Source organism: Miscanthus floridulus, unplaced genomic scaffold (assembly GCF_019320115.1).
Source record: "Miscanthus floridulus cultivar M001 unplaced genomic scaffold, ASM1932011v1 fs_784_1_2, whole genome shotgun sequence".
Lineage (NCBI taxonomy): Eukaryota > Viridiplantae > Streptophyta > Magnoliopsida > Poales > Poaceae > Miscanthus > Miscanthus floridulus.
In genome coordinates, this window is record NW_027097266.1 from 30,984 (window position 1) to 50,445 (window position 19,462).

The 19,462-nt window shown below is 44.0% G+C and overlaps 1 protein-coding gene and 1 pseudogene across 1 annotated transcript; one reads left to right on the forward strand and one right to left on the reverse strand.

Moving 5' to 3' along the window:
• The first annotated feature begins 838 nt into the window (after positions 1-838).
• LOC136533081 (protein DETOXIFICATION 16-like) lies at positions 839-6,421 on the forward strand. Its single transcript, XM_066525652.1, has 8 exons — positions 839-1,160; positions 4,300-4,829; positions 4,925-5,011; positions 5,098-5,154; positions 5,250-5,488; positions 5,622-5,740; positions 5,862-5,948; positions 6,240-6,421. Exons 1-8 carry the CDS (start codon positions 921-923, stop codon positions 6,297-6,299), a joined length of 1,419 nt encoding a protein of 472 aa, XP_066381749.1. The 5' UTR covers positions 839-920; the 3' UTR covers positions 6,300-6,421.
• Positions 6,422-10,532: 4,111 nt separating this feature from the next.
• On the reverse strand, positions 10,533-16,325 carry LOC136533080 (serine/threonine-protein kinase TIO-like; annotated as a pseudogene).
• Positions 16,326-19,462: the final 3,137 nt, after the last annotated feature.

Consider the following 19,462-nt stretch of genomic DNA (forward strand, 5'->3'; position numbering starts at 1 on the left):
TATTCATGACTCAAACTTATAATATATATTCTCATATGAGTTAGAATAGCATACAATTCAATTAGGGTATATAGTCTAATTCCAAGCGATATTAGAATAAATGACATAAGAAGTAAATTTCAAGTATGTTTGCTAGCCTAATATTAAGGGCCTATTTAGTTGGTGCCATATTTTACCACGTCTAACCTTGGACAAACCATAGTTGCCACAGAAAGTATGACGAGCAAAATAAAAACTACAATTATGACAAATTTTGACACGAAGGAGAGCTTATGACATGTGAGACATGGTGCTTGGAAAGTGGGGCGTGATATAGTTGTGACAATGAACCAAACAACTCCCAAAAAAACTTTAGCATAACTAACCTTTAGCGTGGCAAATTTTAGTAAGGAACCAAACAAGCCCTAAAGAACAAAAGGATTCTTTTATCTGTCCTTTTCTCTTCTCAAAATGTCTCCATGCTTCTCATGATCTGTATTTGATAGACTCATAACTCGTTCATATGAGTTAGAAACACATGCATTGTGCGTTCAATGGCAATACGAAGTCTGATCCAATACATATTGAAACAGATGGCGTGATTGTTATATAAATCGCAGAGCAAAAAGTTGCCTAGGTGACTGCACAACAAGATATATGTTCCGTATGGACATATTTGCTAGTAATAATAATAGTTCGGATTTGTAACAGCAAACGTAAACTGTAAGCTAAGTCTAAATGAATATTTACACGAAAAGAACAGCTAAGTTCCCAAGATGCTCGTTGCGTGTCGCGGTGACATACTGACATGTCAGTGCAGTGCCTTTGCTGGTCTTGCTTTCATTCTCGCTGTCTCGCAAATCACAACACGTTAACAGAGGTTGAGAGGTAAATAAAGACAGAGAAGACGAGAGATCGAAAAGGGAGCCGCGCGCTCAACCATGAAGAAGGCGGGCGTCGACGAATCTCTCCTCGCCGCAGTCCAACCCGGGGAGAACCTGGGGGTGTGCGAGGAGGTGAAGAAGCAACTATGGCTAGCGGGGCCGCTGATCGCCGGCGCGCTGCTGCAGAACGTGATCCAGATGGTCTCCGTCATGTACGTGGGCCACCTCGGCGAGCTCCCTCTCGCGGGCGCCTCCATGGCCAACTCTTTCGCCACAGTCACCGGCTTAAGCGTGCTGGTAAAGTACATATCTACGTACTAATAACTTGGGTGACGTATACTTCCATGCCCCAATGAAATGCTTTAGGGTCTGTTTGGGTGGCTTCCCCACTGCGCCACAACTAGCCAAAAACATTTGGGCAGCTGTTTAGATTGCGTCTGTAACTTGCTGTAGGTTTGGCACGCCGAGTTTATTCTTCCTTTAGTTTACAGTTGATTTTTCCGCAATCAAATCTCTTGCGGCTGATTTATTCGCCGCGTTTTAGCGTGCTATAAGTACCTTGCGGCAAGGCGACGATACCTTCCAAGCATACCCTTAATACGCCCAAAATTAAATTTGAGATCATGCATGAAGTTCTTGGTATCTATTTAGTCATCTTTTTTTGTGGTTCACAGGCCCAGAACTAACTAATGGTGAATAGAGGGAGTACGTATTGATGAATGAACCAACTAATGTAGTGAAAAAAAAGAAAAGAACTAATTAATGGTGAATGGACGGACTACGTATTTAGTTTGACTCTAGACTGGTGACATTGATTGACTGCAATTATTGTTTTAGTGGAGATCGTTGTCTGCAGTGGTCCTCCGGTTTGCTGTCCGATATTGCATTCATCCTCATCTTTGTGCCATTGCTGATACTATTATCAGTCCGTTGCTATCTGAATGATTCCACCCTGTCCCTACTGAGTACTGACTCTAAGTCTTCTAGTAACATATTGTTAAGTATCTGTACCCTCTAGTAAATAAAATAAAATAACTACTCGTATAAATAAAAAACGTAAAAAGAAGAAATATTCGGCAAACGTGTACTGCTTCAGTTTTGTTTAGAACTTGTGGGGCATTTTTTCTCTCTCTTGCTGGTCCGTTTTAACATTTATGAGTATATAGGGATATGGGATGTAAATAGGTATCAACAATACCATCACTCTTTTTTTTTGGTATTTTGCTTGCATCCCTACTTATTATGATAATGCGGCTACCTCGCTGCCTCTGACTTAGGTAGTTGGTGAAGGACCCAAACAGCGACAGGACGTGAATGGAAGCACAATTTATTTTTTCCCGAGACTTACAGAGCTGCCGATATTCTGAATCAATCTATGAATCTCTATTCTCTGGAGCAATTCTAGCTAATATCTTATGGTAACAGCAAACTGTCCTAGAAATTACTAGGCTAGAAAAATACTACCTCGGAGGTGAAAAAAGACGAAATTGAACACCTTCAGCAAAAAACGGCCATTTCAGCCTGAAGTCTTATCAATGTCCAATCAAGCATGCTTTAAAATCCGTGAAACTTGGTGGAGGGGTTTATAACATCATGGAAAACATACCCATGAAAAATCACCTCACTTGAAGCAAGATGCATAAAGTTGCACGGACTAGTTTTGAAACCATCCTAAGCATGTTTTGTTGTTTTCACCGAGCTTCTCTCCAAGAAAAATTTCAAACTGAATCATGGAACTTTGACACACCTTGACCATCCAATTTTTGAATCTATCCCCAAGAGATCATGCCAAAAATATCAAAACTTGGCAGGGAATTTTGAAATCCCCTTCCCAAATTGGGGTTTTGTGAAAAAGGCTCAAAAGTGGGAATTGAGGGTCCGTTTGGGTGGGCTTTTGGCTTTGGCTTTTGGCTGGAGCCAAAAGCCCAACAAAAGGGGCTACTTTTAGAGGCTGCTTTTTCAGAAGCAGCTGCTTTTCCGTAGTACATTTTTTGAAAGTTGGTTTGATCCTACTTTTGGCTTTTGGCTTTCTGCTTTTCGAAATTGGTGGAATAAAAAGCTCTTTCATAGTTGTTTCAAGAGAGATAAAGATAGAAGGTATATTTTATATTTGTTTAATCAACCAGCTTTCAACTTTTCTACAGCTCACAGCCTACAACAGCTTCCCCACAGCTCACAGCCCACAATAGCTTTTTCCCACAGCCATAGCTCAACCAAACACACCCTGAAACTGCTAGTGGGAAATGTGTCGAAGGCACTTACTATGGGTGTCTCCGAAGGACAATAGCACCTATTAACCATTCAAGAACATCTCAAAAACTACAACACAAATATCTTCAAGAAAATTATCAAAGGAGGCAAGAAACGAGGGTTTTTGAAGGGAGGAACTTGGGAGATGAGAGCTAGGCTTCAAGCAATGACGAGACCAAGTTCCAAGTATCCAAAACCACTCAAGAAATGCCTAGGAAATCAGATCCAACATAGATTAACAAAATCAGCCAAGGAAATGACGAAAATTTACAAAACGAGAAAATCAGTGGATTTAAGAGGAGACAAGAGTGGTGAATTCCACATGATTTTCTTGAGGACTAAGAAATCATGAATTCACCTATAATTGGCCTAGCTCCCAACGTCCTCCCACTCATGTGAAGAAAAAGACTAAGAGATGGCTATATCTCCTATCTCTTGCCTTGCACTTGAACTCTTGGCTAACCATAGAAAATGAAAGAAGTGGATGGAGTGGCTGTCTTGGGCAGCCACTTCATTTATTTATAGAGCTATTTCACATTCTAAGAATGTCCCTACATTTAGATAAGAGTCACCGGCCACCAAAGACAAAATGGTCCAACTGGTCTTCCATGCATCACACCGCAACATGGTCTAGTTTCATTCTAAATCAACCACAATACCCGCAGCAGCGTGCATGCGGGGCATGCTTCTAGTTTATTAGTGTCACACCACCTCCATAGAAACCTTCCCAATTATTGAGTCTCTTCTCAAAGCATGCATCCACTCTACTCCAATTCTTAATTTCTCATAATGAATGAGAATATCTAAATACTAAATGATTGCAAAATTGCCCAATCTACAGCCAAAATGGCTCCTTGTATTGGCCTAATGCATTTTGGGCATCGGCAAAGTACTACAACATGTTTTATGAAAATTAATTTTAAGACATGACATCTGGTCAAACACACTAAGCAATAGCGTTTCAGATCAAGGGCTTTTTCTACATCATGGAAGGAGCGGTGGATGTTTGGCGACCTATGACCTTCCATATGTTCCAGTAGCGTACCCAACTTAATTAGTGTATTGTGTTCAAGTTGGGGCATGTTTTTTGTTCAACCAAAACTGAAGGAAAACTACAAATCAATTTCGTTTTCACGTACTACTAGATCCAAGTTGATCACCACACAGTTTTGCCTGTCCTGACCAGCTTGGCATGGCGAGCGCTTTGGACACCCTGTGCGGCCAAGCCTACGGAGGCAGGCGATACAATCTCCTGGGCATCTACAAGCAGCGCGCCATGCTGCTGCTCACCCTCGTCAGCCTCCCTCTGGCTGTCGTCTGGTTCTACACCGGCGAGATCCTTCTCCTGTTCGGCCAGGACGCGGACATCGCTGCGGAGGCCGGCACCTATGCCCGGTGGATGATCCCGGCGCTCTTCGCCTACGGCCTGCTGCAGTGCCACGTCCGGTTCCTGCAGACGCAGAACATCGTGCAACCAGTGATGGCAAGCGCCGGCGCCGCCGCGGCTTGCCACCTGGTGGTGTGCTGGGTGCTGGTGTACGCGCTCGGGATGGGCAGCAAGGGCGCCATCTCCTACTGGGTGAACGTGGCCGTGCTAGCCGTGTACGTGAGGGTTTCCGGCGCGTGCAAGGAGACGTGGACCGGCTTCTCCACGGAGGCCTTCCGTGACGCGCTCAGCTTCTTCAGGCTCGCGATCCCATCCGCTCTGATGGTCTGGTACGCGATCGATACATATGTATATGTTTGCATCGATCAGCCTCTACTGTGGTGTTGTAGATATGGCACTACTGACGGTGCAAATGTGATTGCAGCTTGGAAATGTGGTCGTTTGAGCTTGTTGTGCTCCTGTCAGGCCTCCTTCCAAATCCCAAGCTGGAGACGTCCGTCCTATCCATCAGGTTGAATATCCTCCTCTTCCTCTTGGTTACTGTATGCCATATCTCTTTACTGAACCTGCAGTACATGTGCGTCTTTTAATTTACAGCCTCAACACTTCTGCCTTCGTGTGGATGATCCCCTTTGGTCTTAGCTCCGCCATTAGGTACGTAGCCTTCTGATGAATGATGATGAACCAAAGCATTTGGGCCATGCCAATTGACTGTGCCCATCTTGATGCATGCATTGCTAAACCCGCAGCACTCGCGTCTCCAACGAGCTGGGCGCAGGGCGGCCCCAGGCTGCCCGGCTTGCGGTGCGTATTGTCCTGCTTTTGGCCGTCTCGGAAGGACTGATGGTGGGACTCATCCTGGTCTGCGTGCGCTACATCTGGGGCCACGCCTACAGCGACGTGGAGGAAGTGGTGAGCTATGTGGCCACGATGATGCTGGTCATCGCAGTGACCATATTCTTCGATGGAATCATGACTGTTCTTTCAGGTAACAGTAGATTAATTACCAAAACTTTTGCCACTGCATTCCTGCATACAGTATATGGAAAACTGTTCAGTTCCAATTGGACTGTAACAGGGGAAATTAAACACTCTCGAATAATGTTTTGATGCAATTGCAGGCGTGGCTAGAGGCTGTGGATGGCAGAAGATTGGTGCTTGCATTAACCTTGGCGCCTATTACATCGTCGGCATCCCGTCAGCTTACCTCTTAGGTTTCGTCTTGAGTCTCGGCGGCATGGTGCTCTTCTTTTCCCAGGAATCCGCAAAATTTTACTGTGCATGGTCAAGAGTGATCGAGTTTAAATTCCTTAAGTTTTTCACTGATCGATTTCAGTTTCTTGCATATTGCTGCCATGTAGGGTCTTTGGATGGGCATTAACTGCGGGCTCTTAGTACAACTCTTGTTACTCATGATCGTCACCTTGTGTACCAACTGGGATAAAGAGGTATGTGTTCTAAGATCAGTTATAATATTAAATTCTACAGATAACATTTCCATTCATTTTGGTTCGTGCATACTAAAATTTCTTCGTTTAGATACTACACTCCATGCTTCTATATATATTTATTAGAACTGAAGTTACTATCTGGGTATACAACTCTAATTTATTGCCTAAAGCTGAAAATGTTGTTTTACTTCTTAACAATAGTATGGATAATTGTTCTAACTCATTCGCCATTATAATATGTGCTCCTGGAAATAACATATATGCATGGTTGTAACTTTGAATTCACAGGTAGCAAAGACGAAGAACATAGTGTTCTGTTCTTCCATTCCTTCAGATAGCTTAACATGAAGAGGTTTGTAAAAAAAACAAGCTATGAAACTACACCAGTTGTAATGTAGATTTTTGAAGCCGGATGCATGTACCTTCGTTTGTCATGGCCACATACAATTAATGAATCACACAAGAACATATCCAATGCTCCAGGCCTGAAGTGTCACTACATGAAAAACAGTTTGTAGCAACATGGCTTTTTCTTTTTAGGGGTGGCTAGCATTGGAGCTACCCCTACAGTGACGTACTCGAACTCCAGCACAACAGCCGCCCCTACAAATGGCACAGTAGGGGAGGCTAGTAATACCAGCCGCCCCTATAAATCGAGTCTATTTTTAGGGGCGGCTCGTATTACTAGCCGCCCCTGCTATGTCCATTTGTAGGGGCGGCTGAATCATCAGCCGTCCCTACAAATACCCGTTATATATATAGCAACTCCATTCTTTCACGAGAAAAAAAAAAATCCAAACCCTACCTCCCTCTCGCGCATCCGCATCCGCATCCGCCTCTCCCTCTCCCTCTCCCTCTCCCTCCTCTCTCGGCGGCGGCTCCCTCTCTCTTGTCTCCGCTCTCCTCCCTCCCTCTTCTCTTAGCGCCACAGGAGGGCCTAGGCGCGGCGGCCCCAGTGTCATGGCCTACAGGCCCCCATGCGGAGGTGGCGCGGCGGCGCGGTGCTAGGTCTTCCTCCACTCACATCCGTCGCCACCCCGAGGGCTCCTCCGAGCTCGCACGCATGCTGCCGCCCCGAGGGCTCCTCCGAGTTCGCACCCACGCCGCCACCCCCAGCGCCCTCCCCGATGGCCACACTGCCTTCCCCGGGCCGTCCTCGAAGCCAAAGCCGCCGGTCCCGGGGACGTCCTGGACGCCTGCGCCGCCGCCCCCGAAGACCTCCACGACACCCGTGCCACCGCTCCGGAGCCCTTCCCGAAGCCCGCGCCGCCGCCACCAATAACCTCCTCGACGGCCGAGCCACCGCCCCCAAGGCCATCAGGACACCTGCGTCGCCCTAGTGTCCTCTCTGGCACCAGCACCCATGCCGCCACCACCGCACGGGGCCAAGCCGCACCAACCCGCCCGTATGACGAGGTGCCCTCTCTCTCTCTCTCCCCCAACCTCCCTTTCAGATCTGCTCTCCCAACCTCAAATCATATTTGCTAATTCTGGATGATATGCAAATTATTGCCTAGTTAGGTTTCTCACATGCTATAAAGCGTTGGTTCAACTGAAATTGAAATGGTGCAAATTATTGGCTAGTTAGGTTGGGGACGAACGCTGGCTGCAGGGCCATCATATAAGCATGTATCCAGACAGTCCAGATCGGAATGGAAGGAAGCAGTGAATTTACAGCTTGTCTGTCTCCTTCCCCTTGTTCCAAGTAGCTAATCAATATCTGTGTTTGATTTGGATCAGATCTGTTGCCAAGTAGTAGCAGCAATGGCATTCATTTTGAGTATGTTAGATTTGATTTTTTTTCTAATAATGTGATGATTTCAGTCCTATAGTCGTAGCAGAATTCATTAAGTTGAACCAAGACTGCAACCTTTTTGTTTATTTTTTTGTGCCACGAAACAGCATATGCTTGCTTGATTTGTTAGTGTGTTTTTGCAATGACAGAACAGCTAAAGGTGACTTGCTCATCATTTGTATGTGCCAGGATTGGTTAGTTGTTCTTTTGTTTTCGGGAGAATTTATTCAGTTTAGGCTTCAGAAAGATGTTATATGGAACGTTATGCAGGGTATAGCTGGGGCTTGGGAGTTTATTACAGTGAGTTGAAATGTGCAAATTGTGTAATACATGACACAGTAAAGGGCTGTCCTCCTGAAGTATGTAAATCACTACAGCTAGAGCTAGCTGTTAGTAGGATGGCTTACAGCCTTACCCAAGGGCAAAAAATGCTTGTGCAGAAATGATCGTTTTATGTAATTACTAACATATGTCCTCCGTCTTTTCTGAAGCATTATGCGCCGATTAACTCTGGGTCTGTCTTCATATATTATCAGTCCAGGTTTTCCTGCCTTTTTTTCCCCCACATGATCATGTCCTTATGTCAGGTGACGTGTGTTTCACCATGCTGCATTGCACAACTGTCAATTAACACATAATAATATATGTCATTGCATTTATTTTCTTTCTTGCTCTAGCTTCTTTCACTCTGCAGTTCATGCTTCACATATGTGATAATTTTCTCTTGATGATCACATTTTGTCATGTAATATGCAGTTATGCTTTTTTTTGCAAGAAATGCAGTTATGGTATATTAATACACCTGCCAGTAACATTCAATGATATGTTGCATTGCTCATTTTTATTTTGAAATCTAAGGATGCCTTACATTGCCCTTTTCCACTGAAACTATGTGTATTGATTATGGTGTGAAGCCACAAAGAAAGCAGTTAGCAATCATGTTCATGATTGTATTTTGTGAAGGCCCATAGCATCTGTTCCTTAATATGAAACTAGCCACTGCTGCCCGCGCTTCACTGCGGGTAATGTGCTCGGTATAGAAAAAATCTTGGAAAATATGGCTCATATGTCTAATATGTTTTCTCATCGCGTTGCTACGAAAGGTTAGTCTCTTTGGTACATTAAATGGGAAAATATGGGAAGGAACATTAATCTATATTTAAAGATATATAACATACAAAAAACACACTATAATTCTCTTATCAATTGATCAATATCACTGAAATTGTTGCTGAACCACTTCATGCAAGGAACATTATAGTTCATTTGTCACAAAAAAAAAATCATTGATGCATCCATCACAGTGAGCATGCTGCAACCAAGGAAATTGGCTTATAGGTGTCCATGTTGACCAATCCAACATCCTTGCAAAAAGCATGCAATTGTAAGATTTTTAGAGTGTTTGGCTGCCCTCCATGCCACTGGCTGCGGTATATAGCAGCCTGGCTAGCTGCTAAAGCAAGATGCTGGCCGCCAGGCTTCCATGCAGACTACTCCAATATCCTTCTGCCTGGAGTTAAGCAGGCTAAAAGGCTTCCATGCAGACTACTCCAGGCTTCCATGCAGACAACTACAACATCCTTGTAAGCATCAAATGCTAAGATTTTAACGCCTCTTAGCCTGCTTACATATCGTAAGTAAAAAACTTGAAAGACTATTGGTATGTGTAATAAGGGGGGAAAAAGTTATGTCTTGATGCCTTATAGATTTATTTACTTCAGATCTAGCTGAGCAGGAAGCATACAATCTAACCTGCACCACAAAAATACTAACACTTCAATGTCCTTTAGGCATACAAGAACACAATTTGCTAAGTAAAAAACCAAAGTACTATTGGCATGTTTAATAAGCAGAGATGTTTAATAGCCAGGATGGATATGACTATGATAAGACATAAGATGCATGCGCCCATGAAAATTGAATGTAAATTGAATTGTGTATAAAAAGAAGGCTTTAGAACATCCACGTTCTCCTTATATCTGATCTGATATGGTGTAGACTATTATTAATAGTGTGACAACTTTGCATATGCATATTAGAAAAAGGTATTAACGCCATAAAATCTACAGTTTAGTTTTAGAAGAACACACGATGATACTTAAACCATGCCAGTACAAATACTGAATGGATAAACACAACTCTGTATCTTTTTAACATTTCACTTGGCCTACAAAAACGATACATACTACCATGGGGAAGAAACATGTTGAAAAACTTATGGCTTCTAGTCAAACAACATCGGAGAATTACCTGAAGACAAGCATGAATAGCTGATTCTAGACCATTATGCAAGTAGTGGTAAACTGCAACCTGCATTGGTCGTGAGGCGAGAAATGATTTGACAAATATGTTAATCAGATTGGTAGAGTTTGAATCTGCCATTGAACCTTGCTCTTGCATTGAGTGTATTTGTCACCATGAATTAGCTAAGGGAAATGAAAAATGGTGTGCACCAATGGACATAATGTCAACAGCATGAGCTAGGTACCAAATAGCCTTGCATGCCTCATAAGTAGGGATGAAAACGGTACAGATATTTTACAACCGTATTCGAAACCGAATTCATTTAGAGGGGTTGAGATCTGTCCGTATCCGAGTCTGGATATTCAACATCTGATACCGTATCCGTATTCGAATACTCAAATCGCATATTTATGATGTCGATATTCAATCCTATCCTATCCGACATAGTTGACACTATCCGTATTCGAATCCGAATCCGGACAGAAATATAAAAACAAATGTAATATCGGTGATATCCGTCCGTATCCAATCTGTTTTCATCCCTACTCACAAGCAGCACGTACCATGTTTGTAGAACCTGATATTGTGTCTGAACCCGAAGCTATCAGACATTCACACAAGAGTTCAAGTAGTTGTGACGTCCTCGCATGATCAATGATCTTGAGGAGACTTTCTTCCACTGGCTTCGGGTCTTCAAATGACATGCTTGCCTTCAACCCAGAGATGACCCGAGATAACATCAAAGCAAGGCAGGCAGTTGACTCACGAGATATTCTCCCAGATGGATCCACCGTAGAAACCAGGATCTGCATATCAAAACTCATAATCAAGATAAAAGGGAAACATAACTGACAAAAAAACCCGAAGTTGGCATCAAAGCGTTACCTGTGAATAAAGCTTATATAGGGATAACCAATGTCTGTCATAAGATTTTAAAATAACTTCATCACTTGTATCAAGTAGTTTCCGTGCAATTGCCAGGCACTGCCAACAAAAAACATAGTTATACATTGCAAGTTATATCAAGACATCCCTAATAAAGTAAGAAATAATTTTCTCTTCCCAAAGAGAAGAGACGCTGCTTTCATTTGATCTGCTACTTTACTTGGATGTTGCAATATTTTTTATTGTGAACAAAAAAAAACACAGAATTACTGCCAAAAGTACCTTCACCACAAGTCCATAAGCATTTGAAAGCTTAGTTTTGATAATGAGATTTGTAAACTCAAGAAGCAAGCTTATGTCAATTGCCGCATACGATTGGCATGAACCGGCATCAATTAAATTTTTAATAATTCTGAGTGACTGATTTGCTCCATCAATATTCAATTCCCTGTAAAAGTTGAAGCAAGCATAGGTTGAAGTTAGAGACAAGGCTTGACAAAACTAGAAGAAAAACTTCTACTGAGTGGACGCTATATAGTTGTGTGGAGCAATGTTCCCATTCACATATTTTTTTAGCAGAAAATACAGCAGGGGAGGCCCCCACTGTAGAGATTATATTAAACAAAAACAAAGACTGTACAAAGAAGCCTCAGAAGAGAGGCAAAGAAAAACACCAAAAAACAAACCCAAGACAAAAAAAACTATACTAAGGCATCTATACACAACATGTATTCTGGGCACTTTTGCTCACTAAATCTGTGTGCTTGAAGATTAGCCTCTTCAAAGAAGGAACTTTTCTAGGAATCAAAAAAAGGACGACCTCTGTCAAAGATGAAATTATTTCTTTGCTTCCAGATTTGCCAAGCAACTATGATGAATATCTCCATAAAGACCATTCACATATTATATCTGTTATCACGCCTTTATACAACCCAAATGTTTTTTAGATAAGAAATTACTACTGACCTGATATAAAATTAGTAGAGTGCATACATGATACTATGATAGTGATACAGAGGAAACTCTAGAATTACTCTAGTACCCATGACTACAATACCCTTAACAATACACTAAAGGATAAACACCATGCATTGCAACCACGTTAATCTGCAATGACCATTTTTCCTTCATGTTTTCACTTTTCAGAAGATGAGAGCATCTGATCTGAACAGTTCGCAAGGACCGGAAAAGCTACGAATCTACCTGGGTGGACTTGGAGCATTAGTAAGCCAAATTTTGATAGGGCTAAGAACGGTTGACAGTGCTTCATTATCTTCAACAATGCTGTTTGCACCTTCTACTGTTTGTGAGGCTTTTTCCAGTTTATCCAAAGCAGTACACTCTGCAATGAAGTATTCAGAAAGATCACCTACTGTGTACTTTTAGGGAAGAAACCTGACTGTTATGATCAACACCACTGCCCAAATATACTACCAGAAGTCAGGATTTGGATATTAACTTGCCTGAGGGAAAACAGCTTTCAGGAACAGCACTAGTAGGTGAACCATGATGGTCCTGAGTTGCTTGCATAGGGCCATCCATTTTTCTATTACCTTTGGGTTTATCGGAATCATTATCCCTATTGGTAGTAGCAGTTCTACCTAACAAACATTAAAATCAGTTCAAGATATAGAACTTATGGGAAAATCCCTAAGAAAAAGGATATAAGTTTACTATTTAAATTGCCTACTTTGGGGGGCAGCTGGGGAAGGTTGGTTCTTTGATGGTTGTGTTTCTTCTGCTTTCCTAGTACCTTTAGACCATCTAGCTTCAAAAGGTGCAGGTCGAGACTCCTGAGTAATTTATGTGGTATTCAAGGCACTGATATCTTCAAAGACTAGGATTCCATAATTTACTTGAGCGCATAACTAATGATACTTACAACTGCCGGCCCCATTGAATCATCTTTGACAAATGGGTTCTCCAACAATGCTGGCCAGGTTAATCTACTTTGAGGCACCTATTACATACCACACAGCATTAGAAAAGAAAAGGCAAAGATGAACTCAGTAGATGGATTTGAGGGGGCAACGCCAGTTATGAGTTTATGACCTTGTTGAGTAAACCATTCAGGAAGCTCTAAGTTTGCGCTCATATTATCTGGATATTTTACAGAATCCTAGCAAATTGATGAAATCATATAAATCAGTTCCGACAACTAACAAATTCAAGGATAACAAATAAGATAACTAAGCCTGGTAACCTTGACAATGTGCTGGATAAGTGCATAGACCGAATTTGTATAAAAAGGGGGCTGTCCAACAAATAGTTCATACCTGGTCAACCAAACAATAAATTTAGCTTGATAGATAGATTATCAAACACAAAGTAGAGTAGATGGCACCAAGTTGAACCATGTGCCAAAGGCCAGCAATATATTAAGATTACAACTGCACAAAAGGAATGTGATACAATAGCATCTAGAATGTACTAGTATGAGAAGATTGCAAAAGTAACAAGGTCTAGATAGGAAAGCGAAGATGTACATACAAGATGACACCAAGGGACCATAAATCTGCTGTGTGGTTATACGGCTGTTCCCTCACCAGTTCTGGAGCCATATATAAAGGCGTCCCTGCATAGGAAAAGCAAGCCTAGTGAAATGAAAGTTTGGCAAATGGAGCTCATCACAATATATCCGTAAGATCAAGCAATATCAATAGAGCATATGCCGCAATGAGCTAAAAATCTACAATAAGGACCAGCAAAATTCAAAGGAGACAATTCCATTTAATGAAATACAGTGTACAACTAGTTGTCTTGGAATGTAGTCTGAGATAAACTGACGGAAAAAAAACTCCAAAATTTGAAGAAAACACAGAGAGAGTTTAGATTCATAAATGAATAATGCAACAAAATCATACAGATTTAAGAAAGATGACAAATATAACAGTACACCTTAAATGCTTAATCACATGACCATTAGAGTTTGGTAATTGCTATCACGTTAGTTTAGCGAATCAGAGTATCAGAATGTAGTAGATCTACCAACAGGTAAGATGTGGCTAATAGAAGGCTTTCTATGATCCAGAGATCTATGATTGATTATGAAATGAACTATTTAAATTGGCATATACATACTTTACCTACAGGCTACAATACATGGAAATTATTTGTTAAAATTTCAGCTACCAGTGAAGATGAAAAATAGATACCTTTAATGGAGCGTAATACATTAGACTATTATTAATAGAGCAGCCAAAAGTTATGACAGTTTTTCTCTAGAAGAATGCTGAAACAATCAAACTGAAAGTTCAAGTATCCATGTGGTAATGTCCATGCGGCAGCCACTATAAGTGCATTTTGTTTGTATATCACGCAGACGAAGAGGAAATGTATGTCATGATTATAGAGTGCACAGAATTATCTGATATGTCTTATGTAGTCGTGGTAAAATTTAAAGTTCAATAAAGAAACAATAAATATTGTGTGCGTAGGAACATCTTGTTACATGAACTGTGACCACAATTTGGGTTTAACATATCATTGTCTATCATATGGCTTGAAAATATACAAGCAACTTATACATGGTGACAAAGAATGAACAGAGCCAAATTCTCTTTAATCCAGAGCATCAAATTATACAAGAGAAGAACAACACCACCTGAAGGATAGGGGGTAATGTGATCATGACCAGCAGGTAAGAATCCATAGTCGCCAAAAGATTCTAGAATGATGGCAAGTCTCTGCATAAGGTGTATATTAGAAGCCATCACGGTCTGAAATGCTGAACCTTCTTAAAAAACACAAATTCACTACAACAGTGTAGATGTAGGTATCAGCTAAAGATCCAATGTAATGCGAATGCCTGATGCTAATGCTCTCTCAGGTGGACAGAAAGCCTAGAACTGAAGCATTCAACAAAATGATTTTTTACGCATAGGCAAAGGGGCGAGCCTGTGGACCGGCCCAAAGGTCTATATTGCATATAGAGAGTCTTCCTGAAAAGTTCATTGATCTTCTCCTATTCTTGGAGATCACCTTCAGCACATGAACCGCCACTTAGCCCTTATATTCTTTGGCTTCCTCCTATTACTGCAAGCATGCAAATATGCTCTTATTGATTCCATATAGTTTGATGGAAACAAATATTGATTTAAACAAAAACAGAAGCACTTGGTATGAAAGGGATGGAGATCATACCTGATGCATGCAACCATAAATCACAAATGCCTTCTCTTCGTACCTCAGCCATAACCTGTAGGAAACTAAGGGGTAATAGAACATTAAAAGAATAGTAAACGAAGAACTACCTAACCTTTCATAGCCAAGATTACAAACACATGGCGTGCAAGATCACATGCCAAATCGCATTATCCCAACAGATCGTGTTCGAATCACTTTTGTATGCCTGCAACATCCACTCATCCAAGGCCACAACATAGTATAGACCTTTTGCTTGAGGCCCCACTCTAGCCTCCACAAAGGTGTTGATCCTCTCCACCTTCCCATGCCGCTGCACCACTGCTAGGACTGGGAAACGATGGTGACCAGGGAGCCATTCGCCACCTGCATCATCAAAACCAAAATATCTTCTAGGAAGCAGGGCCGCGCGCTGGAGCTAGATCTTTATTCCTCACATCCATAGCTACAAGGAGCAATGCCACACGCATAGCTGCGACTTCCTATGGTCAATGCCATCGAGCACGGAACGGGAGGAGCCAGAGGAGGCACCGACGCGACGCCCACGCTCACACACCTACGGGCGATGAAACTTTTGTGGTGCGGGAGGCGGGGAGGGGACTCCCGGCCATCGACGCCACCGAGCATGAAGCGAGCGGAGGCGGTGACCCTCCATAGGAACCACACCTTCAAAAATTGAGTGACAACACACAAAGAAAGCAGGATTCAGAATAATCAATTGAACGACGAAACACAAAGAAAGTACGATTCAGAACAATCCTCTCCAAAAGAATAATGGCACAACCAAAGCACGATTTGCAACAATCAGACGCGCAAGATTATACAACTCAAACACAAATCACTACAATGGCATCTATTTTCTACACCCCCCTATCTCGCCACCGGTGCTCGACGCCCCGCGAAGCCTCCGCCCCAGTCCCAAGGAGCACGGCAGTATCTCTCATAGGACGGCTACCATCTCCGTGTAGTCTGCGGTGCTGGCGAGGCGCAACGCCAGTCTCCATGGGCAGCGGCGTCTACCTGCAAGGCAGATCCAGCCTCCCCGCCCCGGCCGGTGGACCTCCTTTTCAAAACACTCATACCTGCAAGGAGGCCCAGGCGGCACTCGCGGACAGGAGCCACTCCAGCAGCGCAGTGTCGTTGATGTCGGCGTCCAGCACCACCACACCGCGGGACACCAGTAGACGCTGTCGCGCACGCTTCAGGGATGGGTCGTAGTGGGCGTCGAAGTTGTCGAGGCCGCACTTGAGCACGCAGTCGCCACGAGTGCGGAGCGCCAGCGAGCAGTGCGCGCCCATGAAGCCCATGACGAGCACGGACAGCGCCCCATCCCGCCGTGGCTTCGCGCTGCGCCGCACCTCCCGCTCCCACGCCGCCCCCACCCGTACAACGACGATGTCCCCGAGGCTAGCAGACTCCGGTGCAAGTGTCGAGACCACGGCGAGGAGGAAGAGGAGGCACAAATCCCGGGTGCGCTCATGCTAGTAGGGGAGGGGTAGTGGTCGCGCCGTCGGGAGATGGAGGGGGAGGCGAGCGGGGAAGGGTGGCCGCCGACGTCGGAGAGACGACCGGCGGCTGCAGTGGTGACAGGGTCATGGAGCTCGTCGGGGCTAGGGTTGCAGGGGGAAGGAGGGAGGAGGAGAGGAGGGGGAGGCCGGTGGGGGAGGGACTAGTGCCGACGGCGAGGTGGAGCTCATTTGGCTAGGGTTGGAGGTAGAGCTCGTCTAGCTACGGTTGGAGGTGGCAGGGTCGCGTGCCTGTGTGACTGAGAAATGGAGATGGGGATGTGATGAGAACTGGAGATGGAGACAGGATGGGGCCAGGGTGCTGCATGAGCGCACCTGCACACACAAATGGACAAGTGATGCATGCATGCAAAGCAAGCAAGGCCCCTGCAGCATGCATGCACGCGTACTCACATGCATGCCGACCACCATGTTAATTAGGCACCGACCATGCATGTCAAGAATCCACCATTCCTGCTACGTGCCACCGTCCATTTGCGTGCCGTGTACAACCAGCAGGAAGCCGTACTTCATTTAATGCGTTCAATTGCTTGATCTATCTACTGTCGAATGCACGGAGGAAGACCGGTTGTGACGCGCTTCATTTGAGCCGTGGAATTTCAATCTAACGCACCAACTAAATAGAACGTACATGGACACCCTGGAAGGCCACCGATTCAGCGTGCCTTCATATTTTTAATGGAAATTGGACACCATCATCGACAGGTGCAAGGCAGCATGGGAGAACTTCAAAAGCTTCAACCATGATGCCACTACCTCCGCTGTGACCCATGCCCTAGCGGTGGTCCGGTCCCACTACCCCTCCAATGATCTGCAAGTGATAGGGGCCAGATTTGCTAGAGGGAAGGGCGTGACGAAGCTACGACAGCTGGAAGATGAGGTGGAGGACACAGCGAGGAGGATGGCCGACGATGTTGACCTATTCGGCGAGACGGATGGTGAAGGCCAAGCCCGATGACCTACTCAGAGAGTAATCTGTAACAACTGAAGAGGGTAGTTAAAACATGCGAGGGCGCAGATAAACACTTATGTATGTGTATAAATGTTATAAAGTGACATATGCATGTTTATGCAGTTTGCCAGTATTTTAGTGAAAAAATTATTGTAGTGTTAACCCTAATGTGATTATACGTAGTATAAGTAGCATCCGAGCAGTTAGTTCGTTACTGAGCTCTTGGCCTTGGCTAGCCCATATTCCATAACGTCGAGCGCAGAGCCCGTGCACATGTAGGAGGAACAGGCGTGACCAAGGAACCACAGCCGACCACCTATAACATAGAGCACGGAGCCCGTAGCACGTGTAGGGTGAGATCGAAGACTGGGTCTTCTCCAAAGAGCACAGAGCAGAATGTGTGCTGCTTAGCGGTTGGTGAAGTATCTTGGAGATAAGGAGAAATGTGGCGGAGCGGTTATGGTGATCACGAATTGGAGTTTGTGAAGGAGTAATTTAGAGCTGGCGACTGCAAATGGAGATTAATTCATAATGGAGAAATAATGGAGACAAATTATGGCGACCAAAACTTAATTCATTATAGAGTGGAGAATACATATCTGGAGCGTTTCAAGGATAGAAACATATAAGGTGCTTGATGTGCCATGAATTGGGGATATGGATTCTGTCTGAGTCACATAGCCAGTAAGACCCTGGTCGGGTAACCTCTTTGACCACGTAAGGCCCTTCCTAGGGGGATGAGAGCTTGTGCATCCCTTCGGTTTTATGTTTTCTACGAAGAACGAGGTCACCGACAGCAAATGAATGACCTTTGATGTTGCAGTTGTAGTATCTCCATAAGCCTTCTAGATATTTGGCTGTGCGGACGTAGGTGATTTGGTGTTCTTCTTCAGCCCTGTCGTCGTCCTCTGTCTAAAAAGCTGCAGCTTGCTCTTCATTATAATGTTCCACCCTTGGTGCTCGGAAGGCACTATCCGCTGGAAGTATGACCTCAGAGCCATAGACCAAAAAGTATGGAGATACACCTATGCTGCGACTAGCTTGAGTGCGGAGTCCCCAGACCACAGCTAGGAGCTCCTTGAGCCATTTGCCCGGATGCTTTTCCTCTTTCTGATATAGCCTCTTTTTGAGGGCATCGAGGATCATGCCGTTCGCCCGTTTGACCTGGCTATTGGCTCTAGAATGGGCAATGGAGACATATTTAATGGAGATGCATCGGTCTTCGCAGAAGTCCCAAAATGATGACCAATGAATGTAGTACTGAGGTCGGTGATAATGCTGTTCGAGAGACCAAATTTGTGGATGATATCTTCAAAGAGCTCGACTGCCTTCCTAGTAGTGTGTCCGAAACAAGCGGTTTGTATTCGATCCACTTGGAGAACTTGTCGGTGGTGACGTATACATACCAGAAACCACCTAGTGCTGGCTTGAAAGGCCCAATCATGTCCAGTCCCTAGTATGCAAAAGGACAGAAAGTTGGGATGGTCTGTAGTTCTTGTGTTGGTATGTGTATTTGCTTGGTGAAAAATTGGCATCCTTCACAATATCGGACGAGGTCTTCTGCATCAGTGATGGCCGTGGGCCAGTAAAAACCAGCTCGGAAAGCTTTGCCAACCAGGTTTCTTGAGGTCGTGTGGTTGCCATAGGAACCATAGTGAATTTTGAGAAGTAGTTTCACTCCCTCTTCTTGGGTGATGCATTTCTGCAGTATCCCTTCCTTGGCACTTTTTCTCATCAAGTTCTCGTCTACCAGCACGTAATGTTTGCTTTGATGGATTAGGCATTCAGTTTTAGTTTTGTTGGCGGGTATGTCGGCGCTGTTGAGGTACTTGATGAACTGTTTCCTCCAGTCGGTGGCTGGCAAAGGTACTGTAAGTACCAACTGCTCGGCGGGGGGAATTTCTTGAACTTCCTTCTCTTCCTTAATAGACGACATAAAGAGGTCTTGAACAAAGACCCCAGGTGG